Genomic DNA, 23,702 nt, shown 5'->3' with positions numbered 1-23,702 from the left:
GAGCCAGGAGCTGGAACTATGGAGACCATGCTGGAAACCTAATATAAGAACCCAGACCTGGAACTCGTTGCAGGGAGTGGCACAAGTGACTGCAAACAAAGAGCCATGCACCAACTGCAATAAGTAAAATTGAACTATAGATCTGTGGTGACAGAGCTTGGAAACCTGCCCCAAGGAGAAGACTCTGCTAACCAGAAGTACAATGACCAAGAGCAAAAGAAGAGGCAGAGGCACAATGAATATTACTGAAGACTCCCCTGCAAAGGAGCAAAACCCTATGCCAACCTCAGAGTTCACTGAAGAAAACATCAAGAAAGTGGGGGACACAGAATTCAAAGCACTTCTTATCAACAATGAAAAGCATGTAAAGTAGGCACTCAACAAATTCAAAGAATATGTCACACTGGAAATGAATAAAATGAAAGCTGATATATCAGAAATGAAGAATACAGTAGAGCAAATTAAAAGCACAGTGGAGAGTCTCCAACATAGAATGAAGGAGGCAGAAGAATGAATCTCATAACTGGAAAATTAGGAGATATTTTCTGTCACTGGGGGAAACAAACAAAAAGCTGGAAGCAGAGCTGGATCAGGCCAAAAAAAGTATTCAAGAATTAAAAGACACTATTAAGAGGCCAAATGTAAGAGTTATTGGAGTCCCAGAAGGTGCAGAAAAAGCAGCTCAGTTTACAAATGTGTTTAATGAAATAACGGAAAATTTCCCTAATCTAGACAAAGAATTGGGAAATAACATACGGGTGGGCGGCACAGAACTCCCAACAGGGTTGACCAAAAGCAATCTTCACCAAGACACATGATCACCAAGCTCTCTTCAATCAAACATAAGGAAAAGATCCTTAAGTGTGCACATGAAAAAAATCAATTGACATATAAAGGAATGCCAATTAAACCCGCAGGAGACTTCTCACACTAAACTCCACAGCCAAAAATAGAACAGAGCGACATATTTCAAATTCTAAAAGCAAAAAAATAAAATAAAATAAAATCATCAGCCCAAGATAACATACCCAGCAAAACACGTTCCTTTTTCTTCGAAAATGAAATAAGATTCTTCCACAGTAAAGAAAAGCTAAAAGAATATACCTCTTCCAAACCTGCCCTACACATGATACCTCAAGATGTTCTCTTGACAAAGTAAAGGAATAGCGCCCACCAAAACCAAAGGCAGATGCAAAGAACATCCCAGTAAAATGACAGAAGACTAAATCAATGAACAACCCATTGCTAAAATGACAGAACCCAATTACCACCTATTCATAACCCTGAATGTAAATGGCTTAAACTCAATCAAACGTCACAGAGTAATAGACTGGATTAAAAAACAAAACCCGTCTATTTGTTGCCTACAGGATACACATGTTTCCAACAAAGACCAGCAGAAACTATCTCATGGATTTTGATTTTATAGTTAGTTTCATCTCTTGAAAACACTTTCCTCTGATTTAATTCTTCAATGACTCACAGCTCATACAGTAGCATCATTTTCTTCAAAAAGGTTCTTGATTTTTTCATTTCTTCAGTGACACATTAGTCATTCAGTAGCATGTTATTTAACTTCGTGGTGGTGTTTTTTTCTTCCTGTTGATTTTGTTTTGTTTTTCATTTAAGGGGATGTATAGTAACTGTACAATGGAGACTGTCATACCTAGCAGCATGTTATTTAACTTTATGGCAATGTAAATTTCTATTTTTCTTCCTGCTGTTGATTTTGTATTGTTGCTTTTCATTTAAGGGGATGTGTAGTAACTGTAATGGAGACTATCATATCCAGATGTGAGGATACAATGCTGTATCCATCTCTACTTCCAGACAAAGATGGACTCCCAAAGAAACTGTTTACTCTATTTTGACAATAGGATGCTGAACTCTCTGCCATTGTCCATGCCTGCAATGATGGGCTTATGACTGTGTATGAAGAACTATACTACAGTAATGATATAGGGGAACTCAGTGAACGGGGGGATTGGGGGTAAGGGAAATCCCAGGATCTATGGAACTGTATCATAAAATAATAAAAGTAAAATGAAAAATTACTCTGTCCATTGTAAGTTTTAAGCTCTTTCTATGAGCTGCTCCTGTAGCACCTGTCAAACACGGACACCCTTTCACCTCACGGAAGCCCTCAGGGAGTACCTCTGATGCCAGTTTCTGTTTACATCTTTATAAACACAAGACTCTCCATAAACAGATTGCGTCTGCAACACAGGGAGGACACTGAGGTACGCAGTCCGAGGGCTGGGCACTTAGAAGCTGAGGTCCAGGGTCAGTGTGGGTGGGTGCAAAAGGCCCTGCCTGGAGAAGACGGACACGCTCCACCAGACACCCTGCACACCTGAAGGAAGCCGTCAGCAGGTGCGTGAGCAAGCCAGCGCTGAACCCGCCCCCATCAGCGCTGTCAGAAGAATCCAGACAGGAGCATCGGCACATTGCAGGCCCCTCCCACCTACCTGTCCTTGCCACTTCCATTCCTCAGATTCACATCGGTGCCGTTAGAAACTAAGATCTTCACGAGGCTGAAGGAAGCAATGGTGAAGACTTGGGTGACGTGGGCCTGTGAGAACCAGCCACGGTCAGCCACACCTAAGACACACCTGCACAGTCCTTTCCTCAGCGGCCTCAGAGGCTGGTTTCAAAGCCTGGGCATTACTCACTCAAAAACAGCCACCCCTCCCCGCTCCGAACACGGGCTCTCACCCTCTCCACACCAGTGAGCCCTGAAGATCCAACTAAGCCACGGAAGTTACACTGCCAGAATCACACATGATCATCTTAATGGCTATTTCTAAACTATCTTCAAATGGTAACATTTAACCAAAACACATTTTTAAAATTGTGTTTGGTAATAAAAACACAAGGATGATTTCAGGAGATACCAGAATTCACGATGCATGTGGGACATACCATAGACCATGAAAGTTCTAGCTTAGTGATCCCACATAGAGGGTGTTTTCCAGAAAGTTTTAGCTTAGTGATCCCACATGGAGGGTGTTTTCCAGAAAGCTCTAGCTTAGCGATCCCACATGGAGAGTGCTTTCCAGGACCTCTCTCTACCGCTTGCTGCTTTAAAGAAACGCAGATCCCAAGAGGCAGTTTTCCCAGGATCTAGAGGTTGTATTGCACATCATTCATGGGCTCTCTCCCATCCTTAACACAGCACTGTATGTCCCAGTCTCCTGTATTTTGCATGACACGACCATGCAAAAAGCAGCTGGGTTTATGAGCCATCAAGCGGCACAGTCTGAATCTTTGGAAGCCCTGACCCCTGGTCCCTCTGTGCTGCCCGGAGTGTTCAGGGTGAAATGGAGACTTTAACAACTCCCAAGTTGGGAAGGAAGAACCGTACCTTGTGTAGCCTTTCTGGGCAGCAACCATCAGAGCAGTGAAGCCGAACTTATTGGGAACATCCACTTTAATGTGGCTGTGGGGAAAAAATGCAAAGCATTGCCACACTTAGCCCAGCCCCCTGCAGAGCAGTAACTGACAGCTCTCACAGGGCACAGGTGGCCAGAAGAGGCTTGTTTAGGAAAAATAACTCCAACATCTTCTGGTCCATTAAGATTCTGTTATCTTAGAACGCCATGCCTAATAATTTACTAGAGTCATATTTAGACGAGAAAATTGTTACAGTGTTTGTTAAAATAGTCGCTCCCTCTGACTCGGAGCCATGACGCCATCAGGGAAGATGCTGTGGAGACCCCTGGTGCTCCCTGAGTTTCAGGGGAGCCCAGGCCTGGCTCTGTGCCATCCCCTTGCCTGCTGGGCAGAGAGCAACCGTGCTCAAACAAGGCGGAGTTTTGTCAGCTCTGGTGCTACGACTTTTTATGGGAACCTTCTCCTCTTGGAATGCCTGAGCCCCAAACTCACCAATGACTCGTCTCCCAGGCACTCAACCCCCCTGGCTCAAAAAGCTCCTGGGTTACGAGTTTGTATGGAGGAGGGAGCTTCAGACCCCTGCAGCAACCATGTCCACCAGCTTCCCCAGCTGTTTGTCAACCTCTGAACTGTGAGAGCAGCTGAGGGGCCAGCACAGTGGTGTATGGCAGGTGAAGCCACCACCTGCAAAGCTGCATCCATGTAGGCACAAAGTAGCCACTCTACTGACCCAGCTCCCTGCTAACACGCCTGGAAAGGCAGCAGAGGATGGAATCTCAGGTGCTTGGACCTCTGCAACCATGCAGGAGACCTGGCTGAAGCTTCCAGCTTTGGCCTCAACCTAGCCCTGGCTGCTGCAGCCATTTAGGAGGCAGGAAACCAGAGGATGAAATGGATGGAAGATCTCTACCCCTCCCTCCAACTATGCCTCTCAAATAAGTAAAAACAGCTGATTCAGTGAGACCCATTTCCTCAAAAATGAGATGTGGAAGTATGGGATGGGGTTTGCTCAAAGGCTGCAGCATACAAGCCAGAGACAGCATAATTCCTGGGGAGAATAACACGGCGCCTGACTCACTGTCTCCTTTCCCTTTAACAACCTTCACTGGATGGTTACCACAGTGACACGGCCAGCCCCATCAACGGTGTGCTACTCACCTGTGCCTGCCACCTGAGAGCATTGTGAGAGGCCAGTTCAAGGCCTGGGAAGGCTTCAGAAAACACAGCAAGGATACATCACACACTTCCACACGTGTTAGGGGCATTAAGGAGAGCAAGCCATGTCCTCTCACCCTCCCTGAAGGATCCGGAGAAGCAAATCCTCGTCGTTCACTGTGACAGCTCGGTGGAAGCACTCGCTGCTGACGGGTTCCCCTGAGGACAGCGGAGGGGCAGCGGTCATCCCGGAGAGGAGGGACAGCTTGTCCCAGCCCCGCATCCCTCCCATGCCATCAGGGGATGCCACGTCCCTCCCATGACTGGCAATGCATGCCACGTCCCTGTGACCATGCCACCGGTGGATGCCACGTCCCTGTGACCATGCCACCCGTGGATGCCACGTCCCTGTGACCATGCCACCGGTGGATGCCACGTCCCTGTGACCATGCCACCCGTGGATGCCACATCCCTGTGACCATGCCACCGGTGGATGCCACTCCCTGTGACCATGCCACCGGTGGATGCCACGTCCCTCCCACAGCCATGCTGTCAGTGGATGCCACATCCTTCCCATGGTATTTGAAATGACCTGGCCCAATTATTACAAGTGTGAAAACTCCTGGGGCTCACCCCCACCTGACCTGCCATCTCCTAGCCTGGCAGGCAGTGGCTAGTTGTCCATCCCATGTCTGCTCCTTAACAGCGGCTCACAGGCTGAGGGCCCCCTCTGCCCCAGTTTCCTTGGAGGGTGTAAGTTGAGCAAAATGAACTGGAAAATGGACTATGAGCTAACTGTGAGCACAGTGGGTCACAAGAACAGAGGAGTCTATAAGAACAATGTTCAGCCCTTATCTTTGGGTAAAAACAAGGCAATGCCAAGTTAAATCTATCTGAAAATAACAATTTTGTCTGCTAGAGCTTGATGATATCTTACAGATTTTAGTCACATTATACTTCCTTTTCGTCATCCCACACGTATGTAGAAGCCAACGTTTCCAAAGAGATGTCATTGCAACAGGCCATCTGAGCCAAGGCTCCCAGCTGCTCTGGTCTTCCAGAGTGAGGGCACGCTGGGCCCAGCAATACTATCACGGAGGATGGGGAAGAGGACAGGGCTCGGGACCCTAAAGGACACTTGACATCACCAGGTGACATGTTGGTTGTCACCATTTAGGGGATGATGCTATTGGGTCCCAGCAGAGAGGTTCCAGGGATGCCACTGAATGCCCTACAGTGTACAGAACGGTACAGGAGAATTACCCAGTCCCAAAGTACCCAGAGTCTGAAGGCAGAGGACCCTGGGCTGTATCCACTTGACTTGAAGTGATCTCTCTTGGAAGTCATCCACTCCAAGACGAGGGAGGGTGACCAACTGACCCCGCAGGCTGCTTCAATCTTTCCTGGCTTCCAGAAAACAGGGAAACAGTGTGGTGTGCCCGTTATCCCACCAAGCAGCCCTACTGCTGGGAATGACAAACTGCGACTGCCATGAAAAACAGAAAAAGGAGCCATCGGGACAGAAACATGTGAAGCTCATCTTAGTCCTGGCGCATTTTATAATGTGGTGATATCCTAAACAAACCCTATCATGCTGTGAGAAGGACTTCACAAACATTCTTCTCAGAACTACAAAATCAAGACTCAAGCTGAGGCAGCTGTCCAAGGTTGCCCAGCAGTGAGACCAAGGCCAGGTCTTCCCCAAGGTCACGCTGCTCCCCTCCTAACACTGAGCACACATCAAAGCATCTAAAGTCACCATCTGCTTCCACTCCTGTTAATTTTGTCAAGTTTGTAAAAATGTGACTAAAAAGATGTACACTTGCCATGAGTTCTTTGAAGCCCCTTAACCAGGCAACTCAGGTAAGCATGATCCCTCCCAGAGGTGTGGAAGGACAGGGATGCCTACAAAACCACTGCAAGGTGCCGGCTTCCTGGGATCCCAAGGCCCGTATCCCGAAGCCATGAGCCAAGGCTCACCCACTGGCACCTGCTGGCACGCAGCCCAGCCCAGCTGACTGGTAAGGCCCTCCTCCTAGGGACACTTTCCAGTGCGTTCCCAAAGGAAGCTTTGCAGCATGTATACAAGGCGACAGATGAGTTCATTCCATGCTCATGAGCTTGAGGACTGTTCGCAGCAAGGGCCACAGTTGAATACAGCGAAAGCAAATGTGTTGGCTTTTCCAGCTTCTGCCAGCTGTGACCAGCAGGTAAGAACTTGTTCTGAGGGGCCCAGTGGCGTGGCCTAGCAGCTAAAGTCCTCGCCTTGAACGCCCCGGGATCCCATATGGCGCCGGTTCTAATCCCGGCAGCTCCACTTCCCATCTAGCTCCCTGCTTGTGACCTGGGAAAGCAGTCGAGGACGGCCCAAAGCTTTGGGACCCTGCACCTGGAAGAGGTTCCTGGTTCCCAGCATCAGATCGGCGCGCACCGGCCCGTTGCGGCTCACTTGGGGAGTGAACCATCAGATGGAAGATCTTCCTCTCTGTCTCTCCTCCTCTCTGTATATCCGGCTTTTCAATAATAATAAATCTTTAAAAAAAAAGAACTTGTTCTGAGACAAAGAGGACCACCCAGAAGAGGGGGGCCAAATGGCAATGTTTGAGGACCCCTCAGTGAGGAAAGCCAACACCAGGGCTTGGCAATTCTTGCTTGTCAGCTGTCAGGCAAAAGGGAGAAATCACCATCCCTTGGGGTGGGAGGGCCCTTTCAGCACTAACTCCTGAACATCCGTCACGCTCCACCCACCAAAGGGGGCACTGAGACTTGCCCGAGAAACCCACCCACACAGAGACAGCTCAGCCAAACCTGTTCACAGAAAGAGAGGAACAGGGAAGAAATGACCCTGCCAAAAGCTACTCCGTGCAGGGCACAGCCGTTCCTTCCTGTTTCCACTCAGGGGCAGGAGCTACAAAGAACAGAGAGGAGATCCAGGGAGATTTCGGAGGCCTGGCCACCATCAGGAAATGACAGCAAACACAGACCTAGAAGGCCTTGCCCCGGCAGGCTTGTCTTCCTGGCATTTGCCCCCAAGTGGTACAATCACAAACCCACAGAGCCCCTGCCCGTGACATGCAGTGCTCGCCTGAGATGGACGGAATTCAGTGGCCAGGACCCCGGGAGCTAGAGCCCCAGGGGCAGCAGGACACGGTGGCCTTGGGAAGCACTCCCTCGGGGTCTGCAGGGAGGCCACGGAGCTGCAGTCCTAACTGCACATGTCAGAATGCGGCCATCACACCTTTCTTAGTGGAACTGAAGTCTTAATTTAAAGCAATGAATAAATCATGGGCTCATTGGAGAAGACATTTGCCAATTAACAAGTAGCAGCTGTTTTTCTTTTTTAAGGCCCCAACTGATTAAAATTGCATGCCTCATTTAAGCAAAAGTCTTCTGTACTTTACCTGGCGGGGTAGGGGGAAGGCTGAGCATTCTTCCTTCAACAAGGGATATGCTTTTATGAGTCACTGAAACACTCCCAAACTAAATGCAAATTGTCGGCCCATGGACTGCCCACTGGCGTTAGAGAACATGCACACCTCCCAGTCTTTGCTTAGCCCTGTCGGCCCTCTCGGGGGACCCATGTTGGATGCCAGGCTACAGCAGCCCTGATCCAGAACAGGAGGATCCCGGATACCTGCCACTCTCAGCAGAGTTCCCTAGAGGCTGGCCTGGCGTTGCTTCCTGTGCAGTGACCTGGCAGCGGAAAGGCAGGAAGCCCCAGCACACCTGATGGCCACCAGCAAGCCCTTGTCCCCAAGGAGAGTCTTGTCACGTTACCCAGAGAAGCCATGAGAACGGAATGGTGGACGCCCTGAACTAGCTGTGCACAGTTGCTTCAGCAAAGCAGCTAGGCAAGAAGTCGTCCATGGCCTGCAGACACAATCCTCCCCAGTGCACAGGTAGAGGGCTTGCTTAGTTTTTACCTTCCAAAGAGTTCAGACCGTGAACTTAGGGCAGCAGGTCCCGAAGGCCCTGCCCTGGCTTTGCTGTGCTACCACAAGATGCCAGTGCTCCAGGGAGCCTTCCACGGATGGCTGCAGAACCGGCCATGTTCACCCTCGGCTGACGAGATCAGACACAGGTTCCCTGGCCAGTGAGGAACAGCTACCACTCAAAACCCTAGTGTGGGCCGAGGAAACGTGTTTCCCCCACATGCCCTTACTGCTGTCTCGTGCCCACTGAGGATCCGACCCCCACTGGAGACGGCGGATCCAGTACGCCAGCTTCAGGAGCCTACAACTTTGGTGGGACTCAGTATGCAAATGAGACACAGGAAGCATTACTCAGAGAAGTAAGATGGCCTCTCTGCACTGGGGGAGGAGCTAGGGTGTGTGGCAGACCCAAGGGGCCACAGCCAGCTGTCCATGGGGCAGGCTTGGTGGGTGCAGCTCCAGCAGGCACTCCAGAGAGCAAGGGCAGAGGCACGCGAGGTTTGTGTGGGTGGATAGACAGGTAGAGGACAGAAGGAAGCTGAGAGGTGGCCTGAAAGAGCATCCTAGGCAGGTTGAGGTCCTGTGCAGGGCTGGTCCCGGTCTCCTCCTGAATAGACACTCCTTTCTTACCTGCCCTCCCCAGGAGCCAGTGGCCTGTGGCAGATCAGGAGGCACAGCAGACTCCTTCCAGGGGACATGCCAGCAGCCAGCAGGTGCCACTTTGTGGGGAGGCTTACCTGGCCTAAGATAGGTGACCCCACGCTTGCATGTCCTGCGACCACAGGCAGGACAGTCATGGCACAGGCACAGGTGTCCTCTCAGTTTGCCAGGGCAGAATTTGCCTCCCCCACAGTGCACGTTACAGCCAGGCAAGCCAGTGACCCATCCCCACAGGGTTAACAACAGACCTCTGCCCATCGCCAGGGAGGCCAAGGAAAGGCAGAGCCTAGACCTCCACACTGCCGGCCACCTTCTCGCGTCCCCATCTGCAGCTGAACGAGGGCGGGGTCTGGGTACTCACTGGTTGTGCATACTGAGACGACTGGACTATACTCAAATTCTCCAGAGGGACTGGTGACCTTCAGTCGGAATCTGTACAGCGTCCTCGGCTCCAGCCCTTCCACCACGTGCTTCGTTGCGTAGCCCCTAGACAGAGGAGACGGCACGCTGGAGCCCCACCAGGTCATCTAACCAGCATCCCCGGGCCAGCAATGGGAAGGGCAGGGGAACTGGCTTTTGAGCACTGCCTCTCTCCAGGGCAGACGTCAGCTTGATTTACTGAAGTTTTAGAGGACAAAGCATCAATCACAGGGGGTACCTCCAGCCCTGGGCAGCAGATGCCCGCTCTGTCCCACGGGGACTACTCCAGTACCTACCACAAAGCGGGTTGTCATGCTGTACTGCAGAGAAACAACCACAGCCTCCCACAACATCCGGGTTCCAATGTCAAAGTTTCACCTTTGAATAAGACAGGCAGGCAAACCGTACAGATGTGATTTGTAAGAGGAGCCATGCAGTGGGTGGGCGAGACTGTCTAATATGGGCAGCGGCAGACCAACCTCAGGGCAGCGAGAGGGCCTGAAGCCACAAAGCACTGAAGCTGGCTGGCACCATGGGCAGCAGCTCCAATACCCGCCACATGGTCAAGGTCACCTAGGGACGAATGGACGGCTGTGCAAGCAGACACTGAGCGCTCCCAGAGAAGAGCTCCAATTAGAAGCTTGCAGTGGTAATACCCACAACTCCAGAGGGAGACAGGACTGAAGCCTGCGAAGAGAGTACCTGCCTGCCTGCAGGCCTGTCTGCTTCAATGGTGCTCCCCCGTGACCCCCAGGATCCAGGAGCAGGTGGAGGGTCTCGTTCCCGCTCACGGAGGGGGTCCGAGGGACTTGCCCTGGTGTCTGCTCTGGGATGTTCAGAGAGTTATGTCTATCTCCCAGTGCTGTCCCAAACCTCAGCTTCCCTTTGTTGCCAAAATTCGTCATTGATGTCTGACTCCAACTCCATGCCCCTCCTTTAAGATGTATTTCATCTGAGAGGCATATTTACTGAAAGCAGAGACAGAAACAGAGGTCTCACTCCCCAAATTGCCTCAAACACCAGAGCCGGGGCCTCTTACAGGACTCCCACACGGATGCAGGTGCCCAAACACTTGAGCCATCCTCTGCTGTTTTCCCAGGTCTTAAGCAGAGAGCTGGAATGGAAATGGAGCAGCTAGGACTCCAACTGGTGCTCATGTGGGATGCCAATAGTGCAGGTGGAGGACGAGCTTACTAACCCACAGCACTGGTCATCCCCTCTCCCATCCACCCACCACAATCTCCTTTCAATTTTTTTTTCCATTTCTCAGGGCTTCATCTCAGGAGGGGATGTGTGTACAGTGTGAGCGTATGTGTCATTTCCAGTTCCTTCCCTTCTGCTTCAACACCCAACCCAATTCGCTCTGCCCAAACCCAGAGTACTCTCCCTAGCTCCGTGCCCTGCAAACTTCTCACTGCTTTCCTCTATTTTTTTCTGTCTCTAGTTTTTTTCACTCTCAGTAGATCTTGTGCAGAGGCCTGAACCATACTTTGAAATTCACCACTGATTCAGCAAACACGTTTATGTACAACCTAAATATTTGAACATCAATTCCATCCCATGCAACTCAAATGTACATAGTACCTTTCCCTGGCAAGGTACTGGGCCAGGCTGGGAGGCCACTCAGAACACGCTTGGGGATGAGACCAACCTGACCCTGTCTCCTGCTGACAAGGCAGCCAGAACAGGGGCAGTCAAGGACAGAATGCGGGACTTAGCACTGTGGCTGACGAAGGCCCACCTGCAAACAAGGCTGAAGAGGTGTGGGACAAGCAGGTGCACTAACACTTCACCCACTAATCAAACTGCCCGCCCCTGCTTGCACAGCCCCCACGGAGAAGGCCGACTGTCCTGAGGAACAGGCACAGTATTGAGGGTCACTCCAACACCTATGCTCTAAGGAGGAGGGTCCCCAAGACGGAGCCCAGGGACCCTGCCAAGTTCCCTTTGCCAAGCTCAGCCACCAACAAGCAACTCCTCAGGTGGGTGTCTGTCACAGCAATAATACACCTCTTGGGACACCCACATCCCATGTTAGAATGTCTAGGTTCGAACCCCAAGCCCACTTGATTCTGGCTTCCTGCTAACGGAAGGCCCGGGAGGCAGCAGGTGACAGGGACCTGCCACTCATCTGGGAGAAGTGCAGGGAGTTCCTAGCTCCTGGTTCCCATCTGGTCCAGCCCCGGCTGTCATCCTAGAAGTAAACCAGAAGACAGAACTGCTTCCGTTTGTCTGCCTCCCTTTCAAGTGAAATGAAAATGAATACATTATTTTTTAAAAGTATTTCCTCTGTTGAGGGGCAGAGAAGATGGGGGTGCTAGGAGACCGTCCACTGCAACATGGAATGAGAAATGGGGGAGGGGTGGCGCCGTGGCAGAGAAAGCAAAGCTTCTGCTGCAGCTCCCATACGGGCACTGCTTGGGGTCCCAGCTGCTCCACTTCCAATCCAGCTCCCTGCTTAACAGCCTGTGAACTCAGTGGAGGATGGCTCAAGTCTTTGGGCCCCTTCACCTAATGGAAGACCCAGCAGAAGCTCCTGACTGCCAGCTTTCAATTAGCTCAGCCACTGCAGCCATCTGGGGCGTGTATCCACGGATGGAAGATCTCTTCTCCCCATTTCTTCTTCTCTCTGTAACTCTTGCAAATAAAAACAAATAAATCTTTTTATTTAAAAAAAGAGAGAGACTTCGATGAGGGACTCCCAGGATAGGCAGACATCTCCTGAGCCACAGATTGGCGCGATGGCGGGAGCACAGAGCAGCGGGCAGGTGCAGCCCCGGCGGCCTCACGAGGAGTGCGGGGCCAGCGGGCCCAGGCCGCTCCGAGACACCTCCGTGAGATCAAAGACCAGCAGAGCTAGCGTTGAGAACTAGGAATTATTTATAAAGACGCACTTCCCTGATGTCTCTCTCCTTCATGGCTTAACTACGGTGTGAAGTTTCCAAAATAAGCCCTGAACACACAGTGATCCTCTTTTGCATAGCAAATAATTTCAGGCACCAAAATGGGAATGACTTTCTTGGTGTGGTTCTATCAGAACCCCCCAAAAACCACTGACCAGTGATAAATATTCTCTCCCCGCTTCTGTGGGGGACCCTCACTGGGTAACAAAGTTTTCCCTGGGGGCCCTCTCTCTTCACCTGAAGCAACGTCTGCCACAGACACTTTGTAAAAAATAACAATGTGACTTGACAAAGAAGAGCAGACAGACTGTGTCTGGAATCTTGTGTTCAGACTGCTGGTGCCAGATACAGGTCAAACTGCAGGCTGGGCAGCAGTCCCAGGCCAAGGTCGAGGCCTGTGGGTGAGGGTCCACAGCTGGGCAGCAGTCCCAGGCCACAGGGCTGTGTGCTTTGGACATCCTTGAGACAGTCACGTACTGGCTTGTGTACATGGGTCACACTGTTGCCTCCTGATTGGCTGGTTAACATCACTGTGGGACGGAGCTATCAACGTTTGTGTCATATCAACTCCTATAATTTAACTCCTCAAGCAGTCAGATTTTGAGCAATAAAACATGGAGGAAGGGAGCCTTCTAGGTCTACTTCCTTCCTCAGAGAAAAGGGCTTCCCTCTGGCTGCCCACTCACACGGTTATCTAGTGTCTGCCTCTTATTTTCTCAGTTGCAAGCTGTCCCCTTGTCCCCTCTCCAACCCTGTGCATGCTGCTGCGGGCAGTGCTGTATCAGCTGGGTGGGTCCTGCCAGTCCCTGTGCCTGCAGGCACACTCTTCCTCCCCCATGGGCAGGTGTCACATGGCACAGATGACATCCCAGGCCTTAAGATGCCTGGGACCTTCTGCATTCCTGGGAAGAAAGAGTTACCATAAAACAAAGACATGAGGTAAAATAGAAGCCCAGTGGGCCTCCTGCCATCCCAGCCTCCCCAGTGGAGACCACACACAGACACACAAGTGAACCAGCCCGAGATTCCACAGCCCTGGGAGAGCTGCCCCAGCTGCCAGTGCATGGACACACCCACACCAGCCACGGCAGCCAACACAGCAAGGGATGGGGCACACAATCCACCCCATGCTGCCCACCTGCGGATGGACTTGTGGTCATCTGAGCTGGAAGCCGCCACATTCGTGGGCGGTTTGTTAGGCTGCAGTAGGCAACAAATGTGTCATGAATTAACACAAAAGAAACTACAAAAAAAGATAATGAGGAAATAATACCTAGAGATTGAATATCTGCATTAAGAAAATACATGTGAAAGATACAGATACAATGACTTAGGGAGCAAAAGCTCTGAAACCAAGGTCAACATTCAGACTAGAACAGTGTGGTCTGGTACAGATGATCATTCTGAAACATACCGCAGTCCTGAGACCAAGCCCTCTGCAGTCTGACACCTGCCAAGACCTTCATGGGCTCTGCGAGAACAAAACATCCCAGCTCTTGGGAGGTGAGGTGTTCAAGACTCAACACAGCTTTAGAGCAAAACAACAGCCATGTCTCCAGCAAGAAGCAACGCTGCTGAGCGTCGAAGCTCCTGGCAAGGCCGGCGGCTCCTCCGCCACCCCGGCAAGTGGAGCAAGATGATCTCAGAGGGAAGACCTCTATCTTCAAGCTCTTCAGGCCAGGCGATCCCGGGAAGAGCACCAAGGGCACCAAGGGCCAGCAGCCCTCAGGACAGACCTGGAGGACACACCTTCAGAACCCTGAAGCAGCCCCAGTTTACCTACCTACCGCACGCAGCCGGTCCAGAGGACGAAATCCGCTAAGAATTGTTTCCACAAGGAGGAAATTATACAAAAGGGTAAAGCCTAGCTCTATTTCTGTTATCGGGTGGTGATCAGACGTGTGCATGAATGCAACAAACACAGAGCCTAAACAATGCAGGGCCAGACGTCACTGTTGTTTCTGCACTCCCTTGCAAGGACTCTGAAGTTCACGTCTCAGCCTGACCCCTCCCCACACCCACTTCTTTCCATCCATCTCCCTGCCACGTCTGCCTGGCCGATGGACAGTTCCCAGCGGAGACCCTAGAGGCCGCTGTTGTGGCCCCCCAGTCCTGGCTGCTCTGCTTCCCACACAGCTCCCCGCTAACACACCTGCCAAGGGGAAGGAGGGCTCTGTCCCCATGTGGGAGATCTGAACAGAATTCCTGCCTAATGTAGCCATTTAGAAAAATGAACCAGCAGACAGAAAATCTGTTTCTCCTCCTCTGCAACTATGCCTTTCAAAAAAAAAAAATGAGTATATGCTCTTTAAAACTCAGAGGTATATATAAATACACAGCCATGTCTCCTGGGACTGTCCTCCATACTCACAGCCCAGGTCTGGCCCACCAACAGATTTTTTTTAAAATATCTCTTTTAAAATCACATCCTGGATCCAACCACTTCTCACACTGCTGTGCTCTCTCCCGCCTCAATTACTGCCAAAGCTTCCTAATTAGCCCCCAGCTGCTTGCAGCCTGGCCTCCCCACAGCAGTCGGAGGGATCAAGCCAGGCCAGCCAGGCCTCCGCGCCCTGAAACCCCATCCTGTGGCTTTCCCCAATGTCTGTGAGGGCAAGGGTAGGGCGGAGAGAGGCTTGGGTTCTCTGTAACTCACAGGGTGTTGGGGAGGAGGGAGCCCGAGGTTCTCTCGGGAACTCAGAGGACTAAAGGACATCCAGGCCCACAAACCTCCCACTGGCCTTGCTACGCCAGTATGCCCTCCCACGCTCACACCGCCCTGTGTGTGCCCTCTCCCACACTCACACTGCCACCCTGTGCCCTCACTCACTAGCCCCCCATGCCCTCTCCCACGCTCACACTGCCACCCTGTGCCCTCTCCCATGCTCACACCGCCCCCCGTGCCCTCTCCCATGTCTACACTGCCCCCGTGCCCACCCTGTGCCCTCTCCCACGCTCATACCGCCCTGTGTGTGCCCTCTCCCACGTTCACACCAGCCCCCGTGCCCTCTCCCACGTTCACACCACCCCCCGTGCCCTCTCCCACGTTCACACCACCCCCGTGCCCTCTCCCACGTTCACACCACCTCCGTGCCCTCTCCCACGTTCACACCACCCCCCGTGCCCTCTCCCACGTTCACACCACCCCCCCGTGCCCTCTCCCACGTTCACACCACCCCCCCGTGCCCTCTTCCACGTTCACACCACCCCCCCTGCCCTCTCTCACATTCACACCACCCCGGTGCCCTCTCCCACGTTCACACCACCCCCCGTGCCCTCTCCCATGCTCACACTGCCCCTGGCCTTCCTAGAACCCCCAGGCCCTCTTAGCTGCGTCCCCCCAGACTGGCAGGCTCTCTCCTCCGCAGCTGTTTGCTTCCAGCTCTTGGCTGCCTTCTCAGGAAGACTTCCCAAGCTGCCCGGGCCCCGTGGATCCCACACCGTCCCCTGGTTACTGAGGGCCATCCACCTGCCACAGTGTGATCCCTGGGAGACACTCAGCTGTACCAGCTGACAGGAACCACCGAACTCCGACTCCTGGGCAGCTGGGGAGTGGCCAACGGGACAGTCAACAGAGACGGGATCCCACCTGGGCAGCTACTCCAACGGAGAAGCCTGTTCGCTGCCCACTCAGGAGCTGTCAGGGCCTGTGTTGGGGCAGGAGTTTCAAAAAGCAAGAGGCAGCAAGAAAGGCCACACACAGGCCATCGAAAGGCAAACACTGACGTGAAGACTGACTTTCAACCATCAAGCAATGGAAGACCTACAGGAGACAAGCAAGAAGAAAGCTAAGCTAGCAAGACAGACTACAGGGACAGGCGGCCAGAAGAGGGGAGGAAGTTCAGCTCTTCAATCAACAGATGTCACTGGGCAAGGCAGGACCTACAGACACAGCAGTGAGCACAGGAAATGGGCTGGTCCCCACAGCGGGGGGCCAGAGGAGCCCGAGGCAGCTGGCAGAGGGACAACTCACCACCAGGAGCCGACTGGCTCTGCGGGGCCACACAGGAGGGTCCAGGCCGCATGGCACCACTGACTCAAGCTGTACCGAGTGCAGGGACCAGAAACCGACAGGTCAGGAAGAAGTTGCCAACATCTGATATTTCAGTCAGCTTTAAAAAACAAAGAAAGACAGACAAAGGAAGGGAAAAAAAGCACGTGCAAGTTTTCGCGATGTCTCCAGAAAGCAGTTTAACAAGGCCGAGGTCAGGATTACCGCAGTCTCCTGCTGCCACCAAGTGGCGGGGTCCTGCTGTGCCGCAGCAGTGCTGGGCCTGCAGCCACAGGCCTCTGGGGACAGCCAGATGCCCGGAGACACGCCAGCTCGCCAGCTCGGGGCACTGCCCACGAACTGCCACACAAGTCCAGGGGCGCAGGGCAAAGGTCACAGAGAAGCCAACGCGCTTTGTCCTGCTCCACGGAAGCTGCCTTCAGAGAGCGACATCACAGAGCGGTCGGGCCAGGTGTTCGTCTTGGCAAGGCAAGGAGATGGCAGATTGTGTTTGTAACAGGTACAGAGAGATGTGCCCCAGATACCAGGGCTGGTATCCATCGGGGACGCTTGTGTGTACACAGGAAGGGACTTCCCAAAATGCAGAGAAAAATGGAGTCAAAACAAACACTCCTCTGGAGGGTGGGACAAACCCACTTTTGCTCATAACATGCACTTTGCACAAACTTTTCCAAGACCCGTCATTCATCTCCACTCACATCAGATGCCACCACGAGCTCACCTTGGCAGGAGCAGAAGGTGGTGGTGCTGTGGCACCTGAGCTGCCTGGTGCTACCAGAAGGGTGGTCTGTGGAAAAGGTGCATCGGGCCTCTCTTACAGCTGGACATGAATCTACAATAGCCTCAAAATGAAAAGCCTGATGGAAAGCCATTTTTGTGTCTCACCTGTGGTTATTTGGACATCACAGAGAGTCCCTCGGCCATGGCAAGGCTGCAGAGGTCAGCCAGGGTTGAGATGAAGACTAAGAAAGGACGACTTCCTGGTTGCCCTACAGTGTCCACTGAGTCCCCTGACGCAATGGAGGCACCGGCCAGCACAGCCCAGGCACTGGGGATAGAATGTGAGGCAAGCAGGCATCTTTCCCACCTCCTGCTGGCTGGGAGACAGAGCTGCTGGGAGACAGAGGATGAACACGTCAACAAGCCAGGGAAGCCAGCAGAAGCAATGTAGACAAGATAGGGCCGTGAGCGAGAGGCTTCCAGGGGCACAAGGGCTACTCCAGGCAGCCCTGAAAGCCTGGCACGTTTTAGCCAAAATTTGTGAGATATGAAGGAACCAGAGGCCTATGCCAGCGAGAGGAAGCAAGCCGGGCCTGGTGTGGGATCAGGCTTGGGACTGGCTTGGTCGAGGCTGAGAAAGAGGCAGGCAGCTTAGCAGGAGGGATTCAGCGAGGGTATCACAGCGAACTGCTCAGTCAGGAGGTCAGAGAGGCTGGCCAGGCTGGACCTCAGGGCCCCGTCCACATCCACGGACAAACTGCACTGGCACGAGAGGAACCAAATCTAATCATTAGCCTGTGTGGATTTTGGTCTCTGTCACACACACGATTATTTCAGAAGTCAAAGAATTTCTAAAAGGAACAGAAGACTGTTTTCAAAATCTTTGTTAAACACTTGTTTTCAAAAAAAATAATTCATGGAAAAGCATAAGTGCAACTGAGACAGACTCATGTTTAGTTCTGGAAGTAGTGGTGGCTTTTTAGCACCAACAGAAACCACTGCAGGCCACCAGGAGATCCCAGCGACGTGGCCAGCAGCGCCACAGGGCACCTACGTGTAAACGGTGCCATAGCTGTGCAGCTTGGGGTCTTCTGCCTCGACCGAAAACCGAAGCCACTGCTCCTGAGGCCCCTGCCGCTTCGCCGCCTTCTCCAGGTCCCAGGATAATTCGATGCTGTGATGAGTCACTTTGCCCACGACAGGTGGATGAGGCTTGGAACAGGACGTGATTTCTAAGAAAAGAACCATAGAGGGTTTCAGGTCCTGTTTCCGTGAGGAAGAGACCACTTGCTCAGAGATCCAACTGTTGGTCCTTAAGGCATACGCACATGACACCTGCCCATTGCTTGTGGAAACCTACCGAGAAAGCTGAAACCTACAAGATCCAGCCCAGGGAGGGATCCCCACAACCCCCAAGCAGCCTGGGCCAATCCTGTCAACATCATCCTAGCACAAGTCCTCTTCCCAAAGCCTGCCTAAATCTCCTCATGGTGCATAAAAACACTGAGTCAAGAAGCCACAGAAAGAGACAAAGAGCACGTTATATCTTGATAACAAGTTAGAATCAGTAACAAGATATAACAATCACAAGCCTACCTAGATAGATACAGCAGGTATTGATAGACCTAAAGGCAGAGATGGACACCAATCATAGCGGGTCACTATGATGGCCCACGCTCATCAGCAGATAGACCATCCAGAGAGAAAAATCAATAGACACATCAGAGTGAAACGAGCCAGAAGGCCTCCCGGATACTCACAGGACCCTCACACAGCGTCGTCAGCACCGAGCCGCAGACCAACCTCAGTACATTTTAAAGATTTTTTTTGTATTAATTATTTTGCATTATGTGACGGTTTCATAGGCTCTGGGAATCCTATTTTTATTGGAAAGGCAGATTTACAGAGGCAAGTGTTTAGCCCAACCGTTGTCACATCGGAGTACCTGTTGCTTGATCCCTAGCCCCTGATTCTAGCTTCCTTCATTTTTTTTTAACTAATTGCCCTTTTTCTTAAGATTCATTATTTATTTTTATTGGAAAGTCAGATTTATAGAGAGGAGAGACAAATAGGAATATCTTCCACCTGCTGGTTCACTTCCCAAGTGGCCGCAATGTCCAGAGTTGAGTCGATCCGAAGCCAGGAGCCAGCAGCTTCTTATGGGTCTCCCACATGGGTGCAGGGTCCCAAGGCTTTGGGCCATCCTTGACTGCTTTCCCAGGCCACAAGCAGGGAGCTGGTGGGAAGTGGAGCCGCCAGGATTAGAACTGGCGCCCATACGGGATCCCAGCGTGTGCAAGGTGAGGACTTTAGCCTCTAGACTACCGCGCCCGGCCCTCCTGCTTCCTTCTAATGTGGATTGTGGGATGCAGCTGTGACAGCTCAAGTTCCTGACTCCTGGCTTCGGCCTGACCAGACCATGCCTCCTGTGTGGGGCACAAGGAGAGGGAACCACTAGATGGGGGAGCTCACGCTCCTGCTCTCACCCCTCTCCGATTTATAAATGCAAAGTACATGTGCCTATCCCGTAAGACAGAAGACAAAATTGTAAAACAAAAAAATAGACTAAGCAGCTGGTCACATTTCAGAAGCGGCAAAGGGGCTAGAGATTAGGGCGCTTGGTGAAGTCAGAGAGGACAGTATCCAGGCAACAGAGCGGGTATAAACACACTCGGCGTGTAGACGCAGAGCCCCGTGAAACAGAACCTCATTCCCCTGTCCTTGCAGAGGACACCTAACAATTCACTGACATTGTCTGGTTTCACGTGCCAGGCATAGCTGCAGTCTGGCCTCTCATGGCAGATGGCCTTCGATGAAGGTGACAGTACGCCCACGGCAATGCTACATGAACACAGTGGTGGCTGTCACCTTGGAGCAGCGTCACAACTTGACACACATGTACCCAGCCACCATAAATCAAATTCCGACTCTAAATCCACATGGAGATCATGGCATCAAAAGGTACCTACCAAGAACACATAAGAAATTTTTAAATCAAATATCAAAACAGCTGGACTGACCACTTCATTTACTTAAAGCTTTAATTCCAAAAAGAGCTTGAGGTTCAAGCCGTTGCACGGCTTTCACCCAGCAGGATCCGAGGATGCTGTGACAGTAAGAAGGCCACACAAATGAATTAGTATGCTTTCCAATGATAACCAAACACAATCAACAAAGCAAGTTTCTCACAACCGAAAGGGCAGGAGGAGCACGGGGGTGCAGCAGGTGCGCTCTGCTCGCGCTCCTCATCACAGCTCCACAGCCATGGGCAACAGTGACCATCAGGCATCACCCTCCCGGAAATGCATCCAAAGAAGCCAACACAGAAACAAAATGAAGGTGAAGATTAACATGTGTTTGAGTTGTGTGCACACTTGGCGTTTATTATCACAACATCTCAGGGCCTGAGCCATCCAAGGCCTAGCTGCCCCACTTCCCTAGCTGCTAATGCACCCAGAAAAGCAATGCCTGATGGCCCAAGTGCTTCAGCCCTGCCACATACAAGGGAGACCCAGATGGAGTTCCAGGCTCCTGGCATAGCCCCAGCAGCTGCAGCCATTTGGGGAATGAACCAATGGATAAAACATTGTCCCTGGTTCTCCCACTCTAATTCTGCCTTTTAAATAAAGCTTTTTTTTTTTAAGAACATTTCAAGCACACATTTTAAAAATAGGAAAGTGCGTGTCTTCCACCAGTCACCAACCACATCAATTATCAGCCATTCGCGTGCTGTCCACCTCCATAGCCCTCCTCCAAACCAGGATTATTTAATAGCTAATTCCAATGAGACTGCACTTTGTATCAAAGTCTAAGCTCTTTTATATGCGATTTCATCTTCACACCAACCTTGAGAAGAGCAAAGATTTCTGTCCAGCTTATAAGATACAAAGACCTCAAACGTGTCAGTAATCACAGACAGTGGGCGGCCAGCGCAGGAGTTTAAAGCAGGAAACACCACTGAAGAACCACGTCCTTAAACCTTCTCGGTGGCACGTGCTAATTCCCCAGGATTAGGTGAGTATACTCTTGCGCACACAAACATGAATAACATAAAAACCAAAGACAATCACTTCAGTGCCATGGAGAGCAACAATTCCTGCAAGCTATCTAAATGTCCAAGAATATGGAATTTAACATATGTGCTGTGGCATGCCATGTAAATGCAAGAGTATTTTGTCACTGAAGGCTGGGAGGTCTGTACTATTATGTGCTATGAAGGGAAGGACATGAAATTCCACACACACAGAACTGTAGCAGTATAAAATATACCAATGCATTGAGACAGAACTGGAACTTAGAAAAATGGAAAATAGGGGAATTATAATTGATTTTGGGGAAATCTTTTCCAAATTTATTTATGTATTTTAAAGAGACAAAAAGAGACAGTGACATCTACTCACGGCTGTCCCTCTCTAGACCCACCCTAGGCTCAAGTCAGCAGCTGGCACTCCACGTGAGTGTCCAGGGCTCCAGTAACTGAGCCATCGTCCTCTGCTTCCCCAGGTGCCCTGGCAGGCACCTGGATCAGAAGCAATGTAATGGTGACTTAAACTGGCATCCGACACTCAATATGTGTATCACAAGCGGTGGCTTACCTCACTACGCCACAAGACCAGGCCTCCTTTTGGCAAATTTTAATGCTGTTACAGTAAGGTATAAGAAAAAAAATGTAACAAGACATTCTTAATGTCAAAAAAAAAAAAAAAAAACTTGCTACGACAAGTGTAGATTCCTCCTCACCAAGTTTACACACATACATGACAGCAGTAAGTCTGACAAAAATCAACCAAGGAGGAGGCAGTGTGAGCGCTTCCTGCAGAACACATCCCAGTTACATCATGGATAGATTCACTGACATTTCGGGGTCAAGCAGATACACTCCATCACATTTATTTCCAAGAAATAGCTTGCCTTACACCCTTCTGTTCAGCTCACTTGTGAAATACTTCTGCTGTGAACCGAGAACACAGGTGCAGCCAAGATGGCTCAGAGAGGGCAGAGACAAACAGGGAACTCCAACACCAGACCAGAGACACACAGCCAGGATAGGGGGAGGCAGGCACAGAGGGGACTCTGTCGAGGTAGCACCCTCACACGAGGCTGAAGGGTGGACACAAGTCTAGCCAAGCTTGCAGGTGGACGACAGCATCTGTCTGGAGCAAGTGTATGTACTCACAATCCTTGGCCTTTAAAAGAAAATCAGATAAAATACAAGCTGCCTTCCTCCACTTTACTAGTAAGTTCTTTCAGAATAAAAACCAGGTCAGTCATCAAAATCCAAGCAGCAGCAAAATAAAAGGACAAATGCCAAACCACTCCCACCTCCTGACATCAGGAAATACTGCCTTCTCTGCTCTCTGCTCCACCACAAACTCTACTCACCAGGAAAACGGGGGCCAGTGAGGATGCCTGCCCACCTGCCTGCCCTCCCGCCTGGCACATTTACTGCAGTAGTGACATGCCAGACCTTGAGATGTGCAAGGGCCTTCACAAACAAGCGGTGGGGACACTTCTGGGAAACAGGATCATGTTCGGCCATGGCGCACTTGCTCTACAGGAGCCCAGCTGGGAGTCCTACGTGGGCAACATTCTTAGGGCAGGATTTGTGTCCCCAAACGATTTCTCTCACTTGGTTTTGACTTCCATTTACTGCAGCCTTGCTCTAAGTCCAGGACACCTTGTAGCAGCACTGTGTAACCTCACAACACATGCTCTCAACTTACCACTGAGGACAAGAGGAAGACCAAGGCTCCCAACAGGCAAAGCAGCTTGTTCAAGGATACTGACGTGCTAACAGGGAACTGGGGCCTTAACCCAGAGCTGCAGCATCTCTCCCCAAGCTGTGCCCAACTCAGAGCTTTGAGACTTTTCTGACAATGAACAATAGCTCCATGAAATGACGAAGTCTTTTTTAAATTAATTTATTTTTTTCTATTTTAATTTTATGGTACAATCCCATAGCCTCTGGGATTTCCCTTACCCTCCCCCTAACTGATTTTCCCCGTGTTATTACAATAGTTAGTCCTTCAGGAGCAGTCACAAGTCCATCATTAAAAATACAGAACGTTTCGTGCATTTGCATGTCATCCTTGCGCAGGGGCCATGCTAATCTTGTCCGTATTGTTCCAGTTTTAGTATTGGTGCTACTGAAGCAAGCACAGAAATGATAAAGTCTCTCACAGCCAGACGGGAGAGGTCAAGCCACCCTGGTGTGCTTTTGATACAAAGCATGTCACTGCTACAAGGCTGGTGCGCTTTAACGGCGGTGGGAGGGTAATGTCCAGGGTGTGCTTACTCACACTCTCAGGACGCACGAGCTGCTGAAGGACAAGGACAGGCAAGTCGGCAGAAGAGGGATGCCAACACACTGCCTCACAGACAACTAAAGCAAATGAAAAAGACGACATTTTCAGTCATCAAAGCTGTTAGAACTGCAATGCAGCAGTGGCAGTGAGAGGAGTGCCACCTGGGAGCTCACTGCGGAGAACCGGCAAGGCCAGGTGGCAT

The 23,702-nt window shown here is 51.2% G+C and overlaps 1 protein-coding gene and 1 non-coding gene across 3 annotated transcripts in view; both read right to left on the bottom strand.

Annotated features, from left to right (window-relative positions):
- Positions 1-23,702, bottom strand: part of FANK1 (fibronectin type III and ankyrin repeat domains 1) — a 96,889-nt gene that overhangs the window by 6,992 nt on the left and 66,195 nt on the right. For both annotated transcript variants that reach the window (XM_058671334.1, XM_058671335.1), the window contains exons 2-6: positions 18,250-18,427; positions 9,502-9,626; positions 4,686-4,767; positions 3,365-3,439; positions 2,469-2,534 (exon numbers count right to left, since the gene is read on the bottom strand). In XM_058671334.1, the coding sequence (XP_058527317.1) occupies positions 2,469-2,534; positions 3,365-3,439; positions 4,686-4,767; positions 9,502-9,626; positions 18,250-18,427 (526 nt within the window). The remainder of the gene's footprint in view (positions 1-2,468; positions 2,535-3,364; positions 3,440-4,685; positions 4,768-9,501; positions 9,627-18,249; positions 18,428-23,702) is intronic.
- On the bottom strand, positions 23,248-23,354 carry LOC118759452 (U6 spliceosomal RNA). Its single transcript, XR_004996189.2, has one exon. It is a non-coding gene; the product is annotated as a U6 spliceosomal RNA (small nuclear RNA).

This window comes from Ochotona princeps, chromosome 13 (assembly GCF_030435755.1).
Source record: "Ochotona princeps isolate mOchPri1 chromosome 13, mOchPri1.hap1, whole genome shotgun sequence".
In the NCBI taxonomy this organism is placed as follows: Eukaryota; Metazoa; Chordata; class Mammalia; order Lagomorpha; family Ochotonidae; genus Ochotona; species Ochotona princeps.
The sequence above is the reverse complement of the archived record's forward strand: the minus strand, read 5'-3'. Positions and strand labels throughout refer to the sequence as shown.